Below are 20,474 nucleotides of genomic sequence, written 5' to 3' on the forward strand. Positions count from 1 at the left end.
CACAAGGCCGATACGTTAACTCCTCTATCGATTGCTTCTGCCTCACCGGCAGGGTGAAAGTTTAAAGTTCGTCCACATCTGAAAACAGGAGGCACGTGCGGGTTAAAAAGTCGTAAGTCTAACTAACTAAGTGATCACAAGTGTGTGTAACTGCCCTTAGACAAGGAACACTGGAGACCAGGGATGGGTTGCTTCCGTCTGGACAAGAACAAGCTCCAGTATTAGCTGACGTTACTTTGAGTACAGCAAGAACATGCTATGTAGCTAGCTAGGTTAACTGACGGAAGCTAAGCGAGTCAGTTTGTTAAAGCCGCTATATGAGGAGGGGTGACGCTATTAGACCGACTGGAAACGATCTGTGTTAACGTTTTACCAATCTCTAGTTGAAAAGTTGTGTTTTTTAAGAGGTTACTGCCGGTTACAGAGATATGTACATATTTACAGTCCTGGGTGGGTGTTTGCGCATGCTTTTCAATGTAAACACCTCCAATGTCCATTGCTATATGAATACAGATTCTTTTAACCTCTTCTCTAGTCTGACCCATTTAGTGTATCACTGTTAAATTAAATGAATACCCACCAACACTATTATACTAATAATGACTTTATTAGGGCAAAAGATAAGATCCATATAATACTAAAAAACTTACAATTATTCACCTTTGACCCGATGTTGTGTTACCTCCTAACTCCTCTTCTCTATCCCCTCTCCTCAGGCTCGGGCTGCAGCGATGGCTGCCTTTTACTCAGGTATCCATCTGAAACTGAAGAGTTCTCAGACTCCATGGGAGGACAAGTTAAAGCTGGCACGTTTTGCCTGGGTCTCCTCTCAGTGCTTGCTACCTAACAAAGAACAGGTAACCACTGAAGTTGTGTAACAAAGATGGTTGTGTCCTCATAGAATGATAATGATTATGTTTGCCTGAAACCTCAAGCCATGAGTAGTTGTAGATGTTCTGTATTCAGTTGCCCACCGTAGTTTTTCACTATATGACTTAAATCCAGAATGTAGACCAATACCATTGTCTGCACTTAAATTACAGACATTAGTCTTGTTGATTATTTAATTAACATTGGCTGTAGATATTATGTATCCAACACTCTTTCTTCTAAATTAAAGCCTTCACAGACTTGTATTTGCATCAATCTTGGTGCATGTAACTTGATTCTTTTTTTTACACCAAATGTAGTCTTCAGGATTTGTACATAGCTATCTTTTCGACTAGTTGATTGCTGTTCATTCATTTGAGAAGTTTATGAAAAAAAACATCAGTGTCATTTCTGGAATAGGAAAAAAGTAACATAGTCTACCATCTGTCATGTCTGTCTTGACCCTCTTCCACTGTAGGTGCTGTTGGACTGGTGCACTCACGCCTTGACACGGCGGTACAATCAGAAGGTGGAGTTTTCTCAGAATGTTCTGGAAGGACTGTGGTTTTATCTCGACGATCTGCTTCACAGCCGAAAGCTCCACTCTCTTCTCAAGCAGGGAAAAACCATCAGCCTGAGGCTCAACATGGCACAGGTGTGCTCCAATACTGCAACAACATTGTTTTTTCCTTTTGTGATTATCTCATATTGGACTAGTATTTTCGTTATAGTACATATTCCCAAAAGAGGGTGCGTTGACATTAATATTTGAAGGTTTTACTGACACCTCTTTTCTTTGTATGCCTCTAGCTGCTGCTGGACCGTCTCCAGGAGTGTGCACGTGTTGGCCCTAAGAATATGGTGTCTGTGTCCACCATACTCAGTGTGTGTCAGGGCCTTCTCTCTTCTCCTGTGCTCTCATCCGTCTTCACCACCCAGTATGAACTCATTGTCGATCTCCTGGTTAAGCTCTGCACTCTGGCCTGCCGTGAGCTACAACAGCCATTGCTCACAGAACCCCTGATGACTGAGTCCATTACACGGCAAGATGAGGTGATGACTGAGTGTCTTCAACCTCAGCCTACTAGCGATTTGGACAGTTCCCAAATTGAGCTGATCATTGAAACTTCTCCAGATCAGCCAGCGTTGGATGCTAATACATCCCCTCCAAGGCCAATGGAGAACATCCGTTCAGCTAATTTGTTTGAGGTCTTGCTTCAGGTGCTGTCATGTTATTTGTCAGTTCAGCGACAACAAGCCAATCCCAACAGAGTCTTTACTATGGTAACCAACCAGCTGATCCAACCTTTAATCCTACTCCGACACCTGCTGACCTCTGGGGAATTTGCAACCTCTCACACACATCTGGGCCTCCGTCAGCAGCTTTCCAGAGACATCCGAATCAAGATAGACGCCATCCTTCAGTTAGCTCTCTTTCCCTCAGAGCACCTGACCTCGTACACGGAGGAGCTCCTTCCATCTAAAATTGATTCTGGGAAACGTGGTCCTAGAGGGGCTAAAGGCACCGTGAAGCCAGTCAGTGCCATACTATCCAAACTGAGTGCTCTGGGCTACTGTGAGCTGCCTCTACACTACGCTGTGAAGTCAAACACACTGTCTCTGCTGTATAAGCTCTTTCTGGAAAGCTATGCAAAAAAAAGAGGAAGTGAGGAGGCCCACAGGATGCTGTGCTTTTACTTCCTCACCAGGTTGGTCCCGGCCTTGGAAGTATGTCTTGATGGACAGTCACCCTCACCTGCCAATGCAGACCAGCCAGTCTCTGTGTCCCCTGGGCAGACGTCTCCCCCACTCTCCCTCTGTTCCCCAGAGAGCTGGAGCCTGGCTCTGCTCGCTCTGGAGTCCCTGCTAAGCCAGTCGCTGTCAGCAGATATTTACAATGTAGCAGCAGACAAGATCAGACATGAAGAGGTCCAACTCAGATTTTACAGAGCTTTGGCACAAACGCTCTTCAACCAGGTCCAGCCAAGGTGTGTGTGTGTGTATATTCTGAATAATCTTAATGCTTTTTTGTGTAACCTATTTCTTGGTCATACAGTGAAAACATTTCTTGTCTTGTTCTATAGCATCCCAGCGTGGTACCGCTGTTTAAAGATGCTGTTGTGTCTCAACCATTTGATTCTTGAACCAGACTTGGACCAGCTGTTATCTTCAGCCTGGGTTAATTCCGAATGCATCGAAGCACGAGTGCAACGGGCCAGACAGGTAATGATTTGAATCCTCAATTGCGTTCTGTAATTATAAAAAAATCTACTGAATAAAATACTTGCAAATGCAGAATTTAAAATGTGTAGAAGACTAGTTTTGACTGAGACAAAATGTTTGTTTCCCAACAGCTCATGGTGTGCAGTCTCCTCCAAACGTACACTAAGCTCCGTCAGCTGCCTCACCTCTTCTCTGAGCTCCTCTCTGTGATCTGTCAGCCAGCACTGGATGACCTACGACCTCTTCTGCTATCTGAAAGCGTCTCCGCCTCGCTCAGGACTTGTCTTTTGGACACTCCCGCTTCCCAGAGCCTAGAGATCTGCTCATTAGTGTTGGAGAGCATCAAGAGATGTATACTACCTGGACTGGTGAGGGAGGCAGAGAATATGGAGATTGATGGGGGAGGAAATGATAAAGTGGAGAATAGAGAAATAAAGGTAGACCTAGAGAGAGATGATGCATCTATGAAGCTATTCTCCCTCAGCCATATGCTTCATGTTGTTTTGTTTAGTCTGAAAACTCTAGACACTGCCTCACCTCTTACTATAGTCAGGCAGAGTCAAGGTTTGATGGAGGTGATGCAACAGGTAGCTATGGAGTTACTGCATCTGCTGTCAACAGAAAAGAAGGCTGGACAAACTAATATAAGGTTAGCTAAAAGGACACCAGGGAAAGGCAAAAAGAATTTGGTGCCCAAAGAGTCAGAGACGGCCTCAGAGTTTAAAGTGGGAGCACTGTGGGAGCAGAAGACTCAGGAGGCTGCTCTCCTCCTCAGATACACCTGGGTGGAAGTAGACACGCTCTTTAGTATCCACTGCAGCAAATACAGATCTCTCCAGACAGCACCAGCAAGTCAGACTGAAGACGGTGCTCCTGTCCTAACCCAAATAAAAAGTCTCCTATCTGGTGAGGTTGTTCCAGCATGTTTACTGCCGTCTCGCAGACCCATGAGCTGTTTGCTCCTGAAACTCCTCACTTTGCAACAGATGAAGAAAGCTTTGTTAGATACCTCCTTACTCTCTGAACCCAGCACTGCAGCACTGCTAAACACAGCAGCCCAGTTTATTTTAGCGAAATCAGAGTTGGAGGCGAGTCTGGATGGCGAGCAGGTATGGGACGGTCAGATAGCAAGTGTGAACGCCAACTCCAACCATGTAGCACACTGGCATCTTGTCACATCCAATTTGCCTTTGATTGTTCCTTACCTGAGTGGAGAAGATGTGGGCTGCGTAGCAGACAAGCTTGTCAATTCACTGCTCAACAGACAGACCAATGGAGGGAAGGCCCGGCCGACCGTCTGTCTTACTGTCTCGCTCATATCTTCACAACTTCTCCAAAGTCCCGTTCTTGCTGAGTTGCCTTCACTGTTCTCTGCCACAATGTGTTCCCTCACACAATGGATTGTCAGTGTTCTCAAGGCAGCTCATGTAGCCAAGGCTTGTCCTACACTCCTGAAGTTTCAGGAAAAAGGATTTGGAGCTAACACTTCAGAGAGTGATGCCAGTCAGCCTCCTATGTCCACACACAGAGAGGCTATAGTTCAGGATATATTGGCATCCTCAAAGACTGGAGAGGCATTTGTATTGCTGACTGCCGCCCAGAGCAAAGAGCTGGTAGACATACTCCAAATCTTAACAAACCTTAACCCAGATGGGATGAACTCTGAGGATCTCTCCTCTATTTTCCTCCTCCTCCTCTTCATGCTCGCCTCCACCTCTAGTCAGTTAGACCAGATGGCCGTGGACCCTGCTGGATCTGGAGATGATGCCCTCTTCCTACTGAAGCTGCTCAAGATTATGACTTGTCTTCTGGAGGGTAGAAACTTCCAAAGTGTTTTGAAGCTCATCCATGGTGGTACTTTGCTGCAGGCCTCTGTGTCCTCTCTCCTCTGGCAGAGCAGCAATGGACGATTTCAAGCCACAAGCAGCTCTGACTGGTTGGATTTTATCAAAGCAGTGCAGAGCTTCATCAGGTCCTTGGTCCAATTGATTATAAACAGAAACAGAAGTGTTCGACTTAACCTAGAGCAGTTTGTCTCCTATCTTACCAGTAAGGAAATGGCAAAGGTGCAAATTGTGGCATCCAGTTCAGCTGTGGCAGATAAACCAGGAGCGTCTATTTCGTCTGTTCATATCCTGCTGGCATCGCTGACCTCTTTCTCCCAGGCAATGACCTCTGCCCTGGGGAGAAGTAAACCAATGGATCAAACTTTAACTCAAATGCTCACAAGAATGACTGCTTCACTGGGACCAGCTGTTGAATCCGTCCTACAGCCCCAAACGGTCAGCCAGTCAGTCATCCAACCAGCCTGCATCCTCGGTCAAGCCTTTATGGTCGATGTTGTTACTGTCATGTTGCACTGTGAACTTTCCTCACATTCAGTGGAGGATGAGAACAAGCAGAATGACACCCAGCTCGCCCTGAGTCATATGACCCTCTATCGGGGCTTCTGCCACCAGATCCTCAAAGAAATAAGTTGTGCTCACAGGCCGTTGGACTTCCTGGTTTCCTCTCTCCATTTCCTGTCCGCTTTCTACAAAGCAGTGGAGAAGACGAGAGAAGAGAGGGATGAGGAGCAAGGAAAGGAGAAGGCAGAAAAGGAGTTGAATGAGCTGTACATGCAGATACTACAGAATGTCCACAGACTGCTGACAGGTACATGGACTTTATTAAAGAACAAACGTATACCTGTGCTATCAGTCAGTGTTTTTTTAAATATTAATTACATCTGCGTGTTGCATATATTGACTTAAGTTTACAACTGATTACATCTAGTGTATTCTATGACAGCTGTTTTGGATAATAAGTGTTAATGTTGAAATAGTCTATAGAGTTCTTTTCAAAAGGAGACTTAATATTTCACAAACAACTAAAGCTTATAAAACAAAAGTCTCATTGCCGATCTTACTGGATGGAGATTTGCATTTCAGTTACGTGTCATCCTAAATGTGACACATTTTTGCTTTCAGCTTCTTGGCTTTCTGAGAATGATGTTTGTGAGCTGGAACCAGCTGTGCAGGAGCTGCTACGCCACCTGGTGGAGAAAAGTACGACAGGACGATTCAACCTGCTGCTGCTGATGATCAGAGAGGGACTGGTCACTGGCAAGCTAAGGGCAGGAAACTACAGGGTGAGGCTCACTCCTGATCACTTTTACATCTTGTTGTCTGATGTTTAAATACCCCAGAACTGTTTAAATAGATTTAAATTGAATTTCATTTTGGGATGCAATTACAATGTTTTACCTGAGCAGATCTCTCACTTATTGGGAGGGAAGTTCTGCCTTGTTTTTTTTCCACAATTAATCATATTTGCTGTGACATTGAATATCTAGTATATAAACTGTTTTCTCTGTCTCCCTTTTCTCCGCCTGTTCTCCAGGAAGTGCTATCTGCTGCAATCATCACTAAGCTGGTGTCCTGTTGTCAGTTACCTGAGCCCTGCGCTAAAGCTCTGTGGCTCATTGCACCACAGATTATATCTGCTATGGTGGTGAGAAAAACACACACACACAAACACAAAGTAGAATGCTGCATACACATCAAATAATTTGTGTGTGTGTGTGTGTGTGTGTGTGTGTGTGTGTGTGTGTGTGTGTGTGTGTGTGTGTGTGTGTGTGTGTGTGTGTGTGTGTGTGTGTGTGTGTGTGTGTGTGTGTGTGTGTGTGTGTGTGTGTGTGTGGTGTGTGTGTGTGTGTGTGTGTGTGTGTGTGTGTGTGTGTGTGTGTGTGTGTGTGTGTGTGTGTGTGTGTGTGTGTGTGTGTGTGTGTGTGTGTGTGTGTGTGTGTGTGTGTGTGTGTGTGTGTGTGTGTGTGTGTGTGTGTGTGTGTGTTTGCGCGCTGTCTAAATGCCCTTTTTCCAAAGACAGACCATATCACGTTTGAAATCCCTGAATTGAGGATGTAAGACAGTAATATTTGTAAAACACACCTTTTTTTGAGGCTTGCTCTGTACATGTTTTAGTCAATTCTTTGAGAAAATGGAGTGAGTTGTCTTAATAGTGCACTTTCTGGATAGAGGTATTCCTGTCATTACATTTTTATAATCTTGTGATTTAAAATATTTCTTCCATGTGAAGACAAAAGGTAGATCATAAAGCACACATTCTCCCTATGACTTGCACAGGAATGTTGAGAGGGGGACAGTAACACGCTAAGTATTTTACAGCATGTTCTTAAAACGGTAATCATTTTAGTGACAGTGTGCTGGAAGTACATGTGAAAGTGGTCTTGAGTGACTCAGTCAAATAACAATCCCAGTCTGCTGATTTACGTTGGAATGCCTGTTCATTGTAAATTCCACTGAGGCTCTTTTTGGTCAATGTGTTTTCCATCAGGCCTTCTGGTGGGTGGAGCAGACAGACAACACAGCAATCTGCTTAACTACACACACACACACACAAACTCATGAGCCCCCCGAGGCTTACATCTGCCAGAGATTTAAAAAAAAAAATGGTTGCCTGTTGGTGGTGTTAGTTTATTCATTTTTGTATTGAATTTGATATGAATTACTTTTAGAAAGCTTTAAACCTGTCTGAAATTACAGCTACTTTCTCTCTCAGTTGTATCTGAAAATGTTTCCCTCTTCTAACTCTGTGTGTGCATATCTCTCTTTGTTACAGTTCCTCGTAAAATCATCCACTCAGGACGCCTCGCTGACCCTTCCCTTTACTGTTCCTACGGTGACGTCAATGACCTCACTGCTGCGCCAGGGGGAGGGGCTCATCAGCAACCCTCATCACGTCACATTGGTCCTTGGAGCGCTCCAGTTGTTGCCCCTCGACCACTTGACCCCATCCGTCTACCAAGCTGCGTTCCTGGCAGTTCATGAGGCGCTGTTTGCCATCATCCAGTGTCATCCTCAGGTATGAAGAGGTAGATGGGCGGGGGTGAATGGGTGATGAAGCAAAGCAAGAGGAAGTGACAGGAGATGAATGTAAATGTAAATATGCACCGTGGAGCCATGAGTGTATTAGAGAGCATTACAGAGGACGGAGAGACCGTTTAAAAGAATGATGGCACATATCTACACTCAGTGCCCGTTTCTTAGGTACACTTAGCTCAAACTACTGTGGTGTAATCCTGCAGACCTGTAATAAACCTTCATGAAGGTTTTAATGTTCAGTTTTTGTTGAAACTGAAAGAGCAGTGTTCATTCAACTGTATTGTCAGTTTGGAGGCTGTAGTTTGTGATGCAGTTGGTTATTATTATGTGTCATACTGAGAAATGTTTCTACTATTATGTGCCACCCATTTCCATTTATATCGTCGAGGGTTGGCTGAACACTTCTCTGTGTAATGATGTCCATAAGTCCAAGATAATGCATTCAAAGATGGTTCTCTTTGTAGTAAAGATACTACATTATTTATTGAGTACTATAAGAATATCTGAACCCATTGTGGCCCTCCACTTATGAAACCAAACGTAACTCTTCTGTAACGAAATTCATTATAGCTCAAGGCTTCTGGATTGACTACCTGCTTTGAAGAAAATGTGGTTTGAAACTTTGCTGCTCAGCCCACAGGATGCCTCAGAGGAATGTCGCTTTTAAATAAAGGATACTGCAATTCACTAGTCATGCTCCAGCTACACGAAAACCTTATAAAGTCTAAAAAACCTTTTCTTTATAGAAAGACATTTGACTAGAAATGCTAAACATTTAAATTGGAATCCACATTCCAACACACGCACACCTTTGCTCTGTTTATGCGTTGCACTTATGTTACGATAGTGTTAAGGTGATCATTTTTTGAATCTTGACACTTCTTTTGGTTCAGAAACAAAGAAATGATACGGCTGAAACGGGACAGCTGCATTGAATCAAACGGGCAAGAATCCGCTAACTGATATCAGATGTTTGTGGACAAAAGACTGCGGTACAGGAGAGGAGACGGGGTGGGGGAGATAAAACCGAGAAGAGGGTACATTCATAGAGGAAGATTGGGGCATGAAAATGAATGGTGAAGTCGTAGGCCGAGAGCAAACGACAAGATCTGATTTGAATGCGATGCACAAGGGAAGTTTCTGGAGAAAGTAGAAAAGCAGGGGAGTAAACTGGAGAAAGGAGGCGTGATGGGACGGGGGAAGGATAGAGGAGAGCAGAGGTAGGGGAGCTGGCAACGGTGGTTGGCATGGAGCTGGTTTAAGTCAATGGAAACCATTACCGAGGCCCAATTAGAGCTGTGACATAATTTCCCCTCTTTTATATTCTCTCTCTCTCTTCATCCCTCCACTGTCGGCCTTGAATAGAGAACAGAGGGAGAGGTGTGGACAGAAATGCAAACGTAGCTCTTGTGGGAATCCAACTTTTACCTCAGTCATTTATTGGACTGTAAGTTTATGGCGGTTATCACTCAAGCAGTGCAAATGATGCAATTTGCTGACGTTGCAAAGTGGTTTTTTTTAAGTGGACGTGTTCTGCAAGTCTTCTGTACAATTTTCTACAAATTGCCCTGTAATCTAACCTACATATTTGTTTTCTTTTAAAATAATCAAATCTCCTCTACAATATAAAGTGATGTCATGAGAGTGTACAATACTCTAGAGCTACTTTATTTTAAGAGATGGGAGATGGAGAAGTTGGTGTGGCAGAGTGGTATTCATGTGAATGTGAAGTCATACTGTAGTCAGTCGGATGTCCTCAACAAAGAATTTGTACATCCGTCTATATAATTGAGATTTTTCATTCATAAACAAATTTTTTTTTTGTGGCCTTTTATTGATAAATGAAAATGCAGAGGCAGGCTGGGCACCGAGGGGTGAAAGAGGGGAACCCAATGCGACACAAGTCACATGCCCTGTAACCATTCAGCTGCAGAGTTGCTCCATTGGTCAGCTTTTCTACCATTTGTCATGCCTGTGACCACATTTGAGCAGATTTGCAGGCTTCAAACAGAGAAGAAAACTAACAACTCTTCAACACGAGTGGTTTATTCCACTCATTTCTACTACAAATGTTTTACTGTATATATTTATTGTATGTTTCCTTCTCGGATGTCTAGGTGATATTGAACGCAGCTCCGTCATTCTTAAATGTCTTCTATCGTCTGGTGGCGTCCATCATGCAGGAGGGTCGGCAGAGAGGAGACAGTGACACAGGTGACACTTACAGACTCTATTAAAGACTTGTTATATTACGATACAATAATGTGAAGAAAAATGTTTGGAGCGAAACACTACTTCGAAAAGCAGGTAGTTTTCTCTTAAGAGTACCCAATGCTTTTCCAAGTAGGCTGAGCGAGAGTAATAGGAAAGTTTATTAAAGTCCAAAAAGCCCTGGTGGAATAAACCCTGAAGTTCTTACATGCTAACAAACATCTACTGTTCAATCTGGGTCTGGCTTGTGTTTGATGTCCTGTAACAAATTGCACTATTCAATTTCTAAATAAATAACTGGAAAGTAAGTTTGATGCTTTATAAAGTCTTTCTAATTTTTGTTCCTGTTACTGGAAATTACTGTTACTGCAACTAGTCGGTAGTAGCCTTCCAGGAATAGACAAATGTTATAACGGTTAGTCTTTTCATTATAAATCCACTGTAAACTGCAGACATCTGTTGCATAAATCTCTACTTGGTTAACACACACAATTATAATAATAAGCTAATCAGTATGCTCTTTTTGCAAGTCTGTGAAGAGTATGTGCAGCCTATTCTGTGCTCCTCTAATCACCTCATTTCTTCATGACTTCATCACATGTAAGCTGTAGTAGTTCAATTCATGTGTTGTATGAGCAACATTGTAGACACATGCTACTGAAAAGCCAGTCCAATGAACAAAGTCCAAGCTGTAATTCCTCTTCTATACCTGGGAGTGATATCTAAATTGACAAACCATATTTGTATTTCTTTCAAATGAAAACTCTGAACATCAATTTCTGTTTCCTTTAACGTCCAGAAGGTGACGTTTATCTCCAGTGCTCCAGGTTGATCGAGAGGATGTACTCTCACATTGCTGCTACAGCTGAGAGCTTCACCAAACTGTCGGCCTTCATGGTGGCTCAGTATGTCACAGAGCTGCAGAAGGTACACACACACACACACACACACACACACACACACACACACACACACACACACACACACACACACACACACACACAGTCATTGTATCATCTAGAGTCAACATGGTTCCTAACCCTTCTCCACAGCCATGCACACACACACACACATGAATGAATGAGGCAGCAGGATCTCAGCTGATCCTTTGATCCAGCACAGTTTGTCTGGTGGTGCTTGTTGAGCTTGCGGAGTGACAAGAGATGCTGACGCTCAGAAGCAGAGAACGATGGTATTTCCATTGGCCAGATTGTGAATGTTCACAAATCTGAGTGAACTTACTGTAACTCCATGTGCTTTATGCTAAATATTCCCACAGAGCAGTGAGTCACGTCTGGTCGGTGAACGTGGCTCCTCTCTGCTACGAGACGGTATTTAACATGACGCCAACCTGACGCAGCAGTTTCCACATTGAGAGGAAGACAAGAAAGTGCTCAGACAGACAGATGGACAGAGAGACAGACCGAAATAAACTGTGAGGAAGAGGTGTTTGGGATCCTTTTGAGCTCATCTAATAATCCTAAAATTGGATTTCTATTGTGCTTCTAATGGGGATTTTCAAAGATATGGACCTCTTTGAAAGTCTGAGTAATTTAGCCATCTCTGTGTCAGAGCTGTTTCTCATGGCTCTTAGCCGAACTGAACCGTCTGTGCAGCCGCCAGGTGTTATTAAACCAGAGAGCTGCAGTTAGAAAAACAGTTTTTATGCTGGTGGAGTTTGTGAATCTAGGGATTTGTCTCACGATGGACTTGCTATTCTATTGAAAACCCTATTTTTTATATATATATATATATATATATATATATATATTTTTTATTTTTTTTTTATTTCAGACTCATAAGTCCATATAGCAACAAACACAAAAACAAGAAAAAGCCGTCAGAATGAAAAAAAGTAAGTAGCAATGCTACAAAGTAATCATAGAAATACAGAAGCAGCGGAGATAAACTACAGAGGATTTAATGTACAATATAACAAAATGTATCATACGTGCTAAGTATAAATTATCAGCTGCTGCTGGACCCTGGTTCTCTTCAGGTATCGCAGGAAGGTCCGATAACAACACCCGGGATCTAGATAGTTGGCGTATCAGTCACCAGCACAGAGAGTTCTGTCACACGGGTAGAATTGGAGTGTGTGTGTGAACATTTTCTGAACCTCAACATGTTTTTAAAATGAAATCGTCCATTTTTCAGTCTAGTTCAGAGCAACCATCACAAAAACAAGAAGAGTGAATGATAACTATAAAGTTAATACCACATCGAGAGTACAGAAGGATGAAAATAAGCACAACGACAATATGGTGATGATATTTTATTGAGCCTCTTTAGGACGTTTTTCTTTCTGATGACCCCGGGGTTTATATCCAGGTTCATGGACTATTTCTTTATAACCAACCCTCTTCTCCGTTTGCCTCATTAAATATTTGATGTTCCTGCTCCAAACGGGAGTAATTAATTGATGATTAGTCTCGTCCCTTCGGAGTTCTGCTCTTAACATTTGAATTAATGTTTTGCCAGGATAGATGTTGTCTGTCTTTTAATGCCATTCAAATTGAGACTCATGCTTATGAAGCTGGATGTGAGACTTAAATTAATATTCAACTATTGTGGCACATAATTTGTGGCTTGATAGGTTTGCCTCAGGCGGTCCCTCTGGCTGTGTCTCATGTTGCCAGTGATAAAAACGTGATCCGGTTAAAGTGTATGTGGAAGAAGAGATGAGCCGCTGCCTGGTGTAACTAGGCACATGGATGTTGGAACAAAGCTATTATTAAGGAAATGGATTATGAACATGGTTTGACCTCACCATTTAAACCCCTGTCTTTCCTGTTTGTCTCCTCTGCTCTCTTCTTGTTCTTGGCCTCTTCAGGTTACTCTGCGACCAGACGTTAAGCTGCATCTAACTGAGGGCATCTATCGGATACTAGACCTGTGCGGGGAGCAGGATATCAAGTTTCTGGTGGCCGGACTGCAGATGGGAGTCCGAGTGGTGTTCAATGAGCTCTACACCAGCTACACCCACTACCACAAAGCACAGAGGCAAGGAGAGGAGAAGTACACCGTTTGAACTCAAGCACAACAAGCACTCTCCAAATTTACTTTAGATTTGTATTTGATTCAATTAGAATAAATGTTCTTGCTATGAAAATACTGTGTTTATATTCAATTTCTGCTTTGAATGGGATGAAATCTTGGGGTGGGATGAATATTTTGACTTGAGACATGGCAGCTTGTGGATAAAATATAATGTACACAGTTTAAACACAGTTGTCACCAGTTTTTTAAATTGGTAAATGATACATCCGTTTATTGTTTTGAATTCTGCACATAAATACAATAATCAATAAATACAGTGGCATCCCAAAATTAAAGGTTGTTTATACCTTCACTTATTTGAGTATTTTAATACATAAAGCTGAAAATGGTTCAAAGGAGGCATCCAAAATTGCTCCAAAATGTCTTTTTAGTTTGATTTAACCACACCCGTAGGCATCATCACTGCCTGATCATCAGTAACTGGTTCATATTTGTTGCCTGCAAACACAAAGTTATCAACTCTTTGGTTACACCTTCAACATACAGCCCACGGCTGACTGGAGGAACAGCCGTTAACTAGAGGAACAATGGGAAGAATGACTCGCTGCATCCATGACAAATGGTGTGTGAAATATTGTGTTTTATAATTTAAAGATAGTTTTATTTCATAAAATGTCTTTAGAAAATATGGATATATGTGAATTATGCTTTATGTACTGTATATTTCTGCCCATTGTTTTTATTAAAACTTAATGATTTAACACACCATTTGAAATTCAAAGCAGTCTCGAGCGTGTTTATTTGCCTATAAGATCAGAAAGGAACTGTGTGGGACGATTTTAAAAAGGACAATATGGGAAGTATCCATCTTTAACTGGCATGTCCACTGTGACAACATCACAGGATTATGATTTTTATTTCTAGTAAAGAGGCAGACGAAATGAACTGTTTTTCCTTAGACACAAAACAAGACCCAAATGATTAATTAGGATAAAGACTCACAGCTCTGTTGCTGTAAAATAACTAGAGGAAATTGTATTCAAGGAATGATGTATCAGATAAATATAGTGAAGTAGAAAAATATGAAACGGCCACTATGCCTGCATGCACAATAAATGCTTCGTAAATAAGGTTTTGATCATACCAGCTGAAATATTTCTTACAGGTGACAATGTTTCACCTCAAGGTTTATGGAAAAATGCCTGGAAATGGAAAGATTATAACTTTACAGAATAACGTTATCAAAGAAAAGTGCACACCTTGTTTCCCCGAAGAGCATCTTTGCCTCAGTAAAATATTCTCAACTGAGGAATTTCAGACAGGAAATGGCTTTAACATACCAGCTGTCAGAAATGCTGGATACCTTTTTGTTCTGACTCGTCTGTTCAGTTCGTTCCTTTATAAACTCTGAAGTCTGAGCTGAAGACTCAACGGGTTTTCAGTCGACAGTTCACTCTTCTTTTGACAGTTTTTGCAGAAAATGGAGGCTTGTTTTTTTTAGGGTTAGTCACGAGGTTATGCCAAACAGCAGTGTAACCGCCATTGACTTCATAGTATAAAACAATGTTCAGAGATCTTTTATATGTGACATCTGACAAGCTGTCTCAGACCTTGTCATCGCCTGTGTCACAGCAGTTTTCTCTTTGCTTTTGAAGTCTTTCTCTCTATTTAAAGGATAAAGTAAATGTATATACGCTTTGTGTTTATACAGCGATAATAAACACACCTGTTAAATGTAGTTGACAGAAAATGTATAAAGAAGAATATTAATCTAAGACATTTCAAGCAGGATAGGTGGAATTGTACTCATGTCTTGGTTTTATTTTCTTTCTGACTGTTTTGTGCAGTTACATACAAAATTAAACTTTCACACTGATGTTTCCAAAGCCTGAGATTTAAATTACTCAGCTAGCACGCATTTGTTGTTTTCTGCTGAAATTTGATTAATGAATAAGGTCTCTTTTGCACTTCTAGCGCGAATGTTTAAATGTTCCTTCCTCATAGTTTGTCTGATGTTTTAAGAATCCATTTAATTTAAATGTACAAGATTTCAGTTTTAATCTAAACAACAAAGCTGATTTCAATTTAGTTATGATTATACTATTACACCAGGAAAGATGGTTATGAAATGCATGCATGTTAATCTTATTTAGAGTAACTAATTACGGCCATGACATTACAGTTAAGATGGCCGTCAAGCTCACAGCCAACAGGCAAACTTGTTGCCTCTCTTCTATTTCTGGAAGAGCAGAAAGCCAAACTGAGCCATTCAGGGGGAATGTGAGACACTCGTAAGAGTTATTCAGGACGACCAAGGCAAAGGGTTAAAACTATTTCACCTCTGCTGCTAACTTTGCACATCTGTTTCGCTGCTTCTTACTGCTCCACCTCTCTGACTTTGGTTTGACTTCCATCCATCCAGGCTGTAACACTACTGTAGGTAACATAAACACACACTCTTCAGGCCACTAGCAGCAATGAATATGTGTGTGTGTGTGTGTGTGTGTGTGTGTGTAATACTACTGGGACACTCTTTGGCGTTACAGCATAAAGCGTGTATTGATAGCTCTTTTTTTTTACTGTGCTCTCCGATCAAAAATGACATTTTGTCACCATTTAAATAATAAATGTCAGAGGCAGATTGAACCACGCTGAACACGAACGAGACGTTTTATTTTGGCCAAAGGTGATCCGGCTGAGCTCTGTGTGTCACAGAACATATGAATATCAAGTGGTTTGACGATGAATGGCTGACTTAAATGTCTCACAATATTTATTTTATTTCACAGATGCTTCATGCATATAAATAAAGGTTATGACATTTTATGAAAGTCCATTTCCCGCAGCTTTAAGGGGCCCTAAAATCTGTTTATTATTTTTTTAATCAGCTTTTTATGATGGTGGAGAAGTATACACATAATTTACTTAAGCACAAGAAGTAATGCCACACTCAGGAAATGCTCAATTACAAGTATAAGCCAATAAAAGTACAAAGGTATTATCATCTAAATCTGCTCAAAGTATCAACAAGGTGATACTTCCACACATGGCTGTTCGGCAGTTTTAAGAGTTGATCTCTTGATAAATAATGACTTGCTATTTTTTTAAACATTGGGTTTGATTGTCGCATATTTGATACTGCTTGTTTTGTCTGGGGTCCATTCCAAAAGATACAAACAAAAGGAGAGAGAAGGGGAGAAATAAAGGATCGAAGAATTGAGACAAGGACGGAAGGAAGACAGTGAGGAAAGAAAAGAAAAGGAGACGAAACTTGTACTCTTCCAGCTTTTCCGGTTGTATCTAACTTTGATAGCCTGGTTCAGAACCAGAGAAGACAAAGGAAAGGAGGCGACAAGGAGACGAAGGAAGAATGGAATGAAGAAAGAAACAAAGGGATGAAGGAACGGTAGAACTGAGGAAAAAAGTAAAGAAGGGAGGAGGAAACGCAATAAGGCAGGAGGGAAGGGTGGAAGTAAAGAATTGTGAACTAGGGAGGGAAGGATAGAACATTCAGGAAAGAACGAAATGAGGAATGGGAGAAGGAAGGAAGGATAGAACATTCAGGAAAGAAGGAAATGAGGAATGGGAGAAGGAAGGAAGGATAGAACAGAGGAAGGGTGAAATGAAGAAATAGAGGGATGAAAGGAAGCACCAGGACCAGTGAAGATTAAAAGAAGAACCAGAAGATAAAGTATTTAACTCGGGTTAAAGTGTCTCTGGCGCCCCTCGCGTCTCCTCGCAGCCCGTGCAGCTCCACACCAGACAGTGACTCAATGTATAACGGTGATCATAGATGTTTCTCCCAGCTCCCGGAGCCACATAACTGGGATTTTACAACAATCATTTTCTACTAGGACTGCCCCCGCCCCCTCCACTCGGGTTTAGCACGGAACCGCACGGCACGGCTCGACTCGCTGTCAGCCCCGGCCCTCCTCCAGGGCTGCCTGAGCCGGCGTTTGATTGGATTAGAGTCGGCTAGCCTTTGCCCTCTAACCCCGCTGATGTTGGCTGGGTGCTTCCTGCTCCCTCTGACCGACTGACGAAGCTCGCCGAAGCCGCACGGCGAAGCGCCCTGCACGGACACAGCCGACCGGGACGAGCCGCTACACCCCGACCAGACAAGAGTACGAGTCACGCAACGCACCGGCAGGCGGACGGAGAAAACGAGGCAGCCATGCGGAGGAAATCGAGGATATTGTTATGCTTTGCGGTGCTGTGGGTGCTGGGGATAGCCTACTACTTCTACTCGGGGACAGTGTTGAGTCGAAAGGTAGGATTTCCGTTCCTCGATTGCTTTTTTTTTTCTCCGGAGACGCGCTCCGTGTCGGTGTCCGTGGGGAGCTTTTCTCCCCGGACAAAGCGAAGATGGAGCGGTGTGCTTCGGCTGCTGTTGTGTTTCTTTTCGGGGGCTCCGTTTCTGCAGCTGCACCGATGCTGTGAGGAATGTGATAAAGGGCCTGCTAGTATCAGTGGGCAGGCATTGATTCGCTGGAGATGAGTGTCGACAAGGGCAGCAGGGTAGCCGGGCTGGCTGGTCGGCGTGCATAGACCTCCCGCTGCGCCGGCGATTGCCTGCTGGTGGAAGTGGGAGAGGAGCCCGTCCACGCCGGGCAGCCTGTCAACCACTTCAACGTTGTTAATGTGACAGCTGAATAAAGGTGAAAGCATGCATAGTGATTGTTATGAATATTAGGCTGCTGGCCCTGCTCACAGGGCCGGGGGGCGGGAGGGTGAGCCTGTAGAGCACGTCAGCACTAACTGCTGCTCCCAGAAATGAGCAGAGATCAGGAAGTGTGCAGATTAGGGACGAGTTAAATCACTGATACGCCATGCTGTCGGGATGGGATTTAACAAAAAGGCTTTAAATCTTTCTCCTGGTGTTTCTCCTGTGGGAAGAACCGAGATTCAGTTTAACCGGATTTCTGTGATGTCCAGATGTTATGGCCCAGCTGTGTCGTTTCAAATGCCAGATGTGTTACAACACAAAGTTTAATTTAATGCAATCTTTAATGTTTTTATGATCTGCAGTTTTTGTCCGAGCTTTTTTTTAAATACGGCATTACGTTTCTAATATATTGTCTCCCCCATTAATATAAGTGAATGACTAAATATTATAGCTGGAACAATTGATTAGTGAAAATGTGTTTATAATTTAAGTAATTTCTCAACCAAACGATGACAATCAGTACATTGTTCCAACTGATCAGAATTAGCTTATTTTCCCTTTTTATTAAAATATATTAAACTGAACATCTTTGAAAGAAAAAAAAAAAAAAAACAGACATGAAGAAGCCACTTTTTACATTTTTCTGACGTTAAACCTAAAGATCAATCAAGAAATAACCTGGCAGATTAATCGATGATGCAAATAATTTGTAGTTGCAGCCCTATTAGTACCAATTATAACTCTATACAGTTCAACAGCACCACTGACAAACTACATCCTCCAAACTGACAATGAAGGTGAATCAACATATATCTACAATAAAAATGGAACATTATAACCTTTATGAAGGTGCAGGACTGTATTAGATTGCATTAGTATTAGGGAGGTGTAGTTTTATATACTATGTAAGCCATTGCTTTATGCGGAAACACAACATTAAGTGTAATATGTGGCTACTTATTGTTCCTGTGTGTTTCATGTAGTTGGTTTACAACAACTTCTTACATTAGTCAGCCTTCATGGTAAAACTACAGGACTCTAAACCGTAACTGGTAATGGACTTTGTGCATGTAAAGGCCTGGATTCCATTGACGAAATACCAGGTCTGTACATGCAGTAGTATGTTATGTGAGAAATTTAAGTTAAATCTCCTGTAGATTAAGACATGTTCCCTGTGTGTGTGTGTGTGTGGGTGTGTGGGTGTGTGGGGTGGGGTGGGGGTGCGGAGAGAGACTGCACACGGTCACTTATTTGTTGGGGCAACATCCAGCTTGGATTTATTGCGTGTGTCTGTCTGTGCTAATGTAGGCCAGTGTATCCATGTGTGTGTGTGTGTGTGTGTGTGTGTGTGAAGTGCTCTATGTGGGTGGCTGTGTGCACAGTACACTCCCTATGTTACCCCTTTTTAGATTTGGTTGGATGTGTGTGTGTGTGTGTGTGTGTGTGTGTGTGTGAACTCCCTGTGTACACACACGTCCACCTGTCTCTTGTCTTGTACTATCTGTCTCTCTATGTTTGCTTTGTTCCAGTCAACCAGAGCAGACCTTTTACTTTTCCATTAGGCCGATAGCTGTGTGTGTCTGTGTGTGATTATGTGTGTATATTTGTGGTTGTTGAGGGGGTCAAAGGGACACTCCACGATAAGCAACTTTTACTGGAGTTGGATTGCAGGCAGCATTAACATGGTGTCTTTACACAAAGTGAGGTTTAATCTGTGAAAACAAAGGTGGAGATGCACAGGTTAAGTGCTGTTTTCCATCACATCTTCATCCCCATTGAAAAGTAGAGGCTTTTAATAATTTCTCACTGCTGCCATGACACAAACTTTGTAGCTGTAGGTTAGTGAATTTTTCAAAAGCACTCAAGATTCACACAAAAATAGATAGATGGACTAAATCTACTGAACCGAGGACTATGAATGTATAGTAAATTAAAAACTTTGAATTTGTAGTTTGTGGCTTATGAGCTGATTTGGAATATTGATTAATCTGCAGATAATGTATTCTATTAATTGTTTAGTCTACAAAATGGTCTTGCAATAAGGAAATGAAATGTGTGTCAGAGGTTTTGAGCAAACCTTCCGCACACAATGTTCCTCATATCTTTGATCAAGAATTTACTGGAAAAGTTAGTCTTTCTTTTGTTCTTGTATACAGTGGTACAGTGTTCATGAGCATTTCTCTGGTTTACTGGCCTGACTCCCAGTGTAAACTGAGAGGATAGGAGCAGAGACTTGAACTGACCTATATTTCAGGTTTACCTATCCTTCAACAACATGCAACCACATTTTGTAAGTACTTAGAAATATATGGAAAATGTAAAAATGCAGCAAAGGCCCGTGTTTTCTTATAAAAACATGCCTTTTGGCGTCTTTCTACAGTCTTGTATAATACACAGTACTTATTCTTGCAGGGTGTAGTTTATGGATGGAAATTAAGTTTTCCCTTTTTTTTCTTTTTTTCTTCCATACACAATAAACAGTATTTAGAAAGACAGGAAATGTTGGGAGGCACCCAGCAGCCAGACTCAGTACAAACATGTGCCTGTATCTGTATTGTTGTACACAGGAGGGTAATGTTGCAATCATGAGCCTGCTGGCTCCCCAGGATGCCCCATTAAAG

At 42.2% G+C, this 20,474-nt stretch overlaps 2 protein-coding genes across 4 annotated transcripts in view; both read left to right on the top strand.

The window, feature by feature from the left end:
• The first annotated feature begins 20 nt into the window (after nt 1-20).
• Nucleotides 21-13,968, top strand: urb2 (URB2 ribosome biogenesis homolog). Of its 3 annotated transcripts, none has more exons than XM_034529490.1 (12): nt 21-112; nt 717-857; nt 1,349-1,525; nt 1,681-2,858; nt 2,955-3,093; nt 3,225-5,748; nt 6,063-6,223; nt 6,475-6,585; nt 7,714-7,956; nt 10,094-10,190; nt 10,987-11,114; nt 13,021-13,968. In XM_034529490.1, exons 2-12 carry the CDS (start codon nt 732-734, stop codon nt 13,216-13,218), a joined length of 5,082 nt encoding a protein of 1,693 aa, XP_034385381.1. In that variant the 5' UTR covers nt 21-112; nt 717-731; the 3' UTR covers nt 13,219-13,968. The 3 variants fall into 3 exon arrangements, with proteins under 3 accessions (XP_034385381.1, XP_034385383.1, XP_034385382.1); XM_034529492.1 differs by lacking the exon at nt 21-112 and adding an exon at nt 137-218; XM_034529491.1 differs by lacking the exon at nt 21-112 and adding an exon at nt 227-450.
• Nucleotides 13,969-16,818: 2,850 nt separating this feature from the next.
• Nucleotides 16,819-20,474, top strand: part of galnt2 (UDP-N-acetyl-alpha-D-galactosamine:polypeptide N-acetylgalactosaminyltransferase 2) — a 40,327-nt gene continuing 36,671 nt past the window's right edge. The window contains 1 exon segment of the mRNA XM_034561901.1: nt 16,819-17,457. Within this exon segment, the coding sequence (XP_034417792.1) occupies nt 17,362-17,457 (96 nt within the window). The 5' untranslated portion in view covers nt 16,819-17,361.

The sequence above is a fragment of the Cyclopterus lumpus genome, chromosome 3 (genome assembly GCF_009769545.1).
Source record: "Cyclopterus lumpus isolate fCycLum1 chromosome 3, fCycLum1.pri, whole genome shotgun sequence".
NCBI lineage: Eukaryota > Metazoa > Chordata > Actinopteri > Perciformes > Cyclopteridae > Cyclopterus > Cyclopterus lumpus.

Excerpts from the sequence above, each read along its gene's own strand:
- urb2 (XM_034529490.1), top strand. The coding sequence starts at position 732 with ATGGCTGCCTTTTACTCAGGTATCCATCTGAAACTGAAGAGTTCTCAG. Across the intron at positions 1,526-1,680 it reads TGAGGCTCAACATGGCACAG|CTGCTGCTGGACCGTCTCCA; the intron begins GTGTGCTCCAAT and ends GTATGCCTCTAG. Across the intron at positions 6,586-7,713 it reads AGATTATATCTGCTATGGTG|TTCCTCGTAAAATCATCCAC; the intron begins GTGAGAAAAACA and ends TCTTTGTTACAG.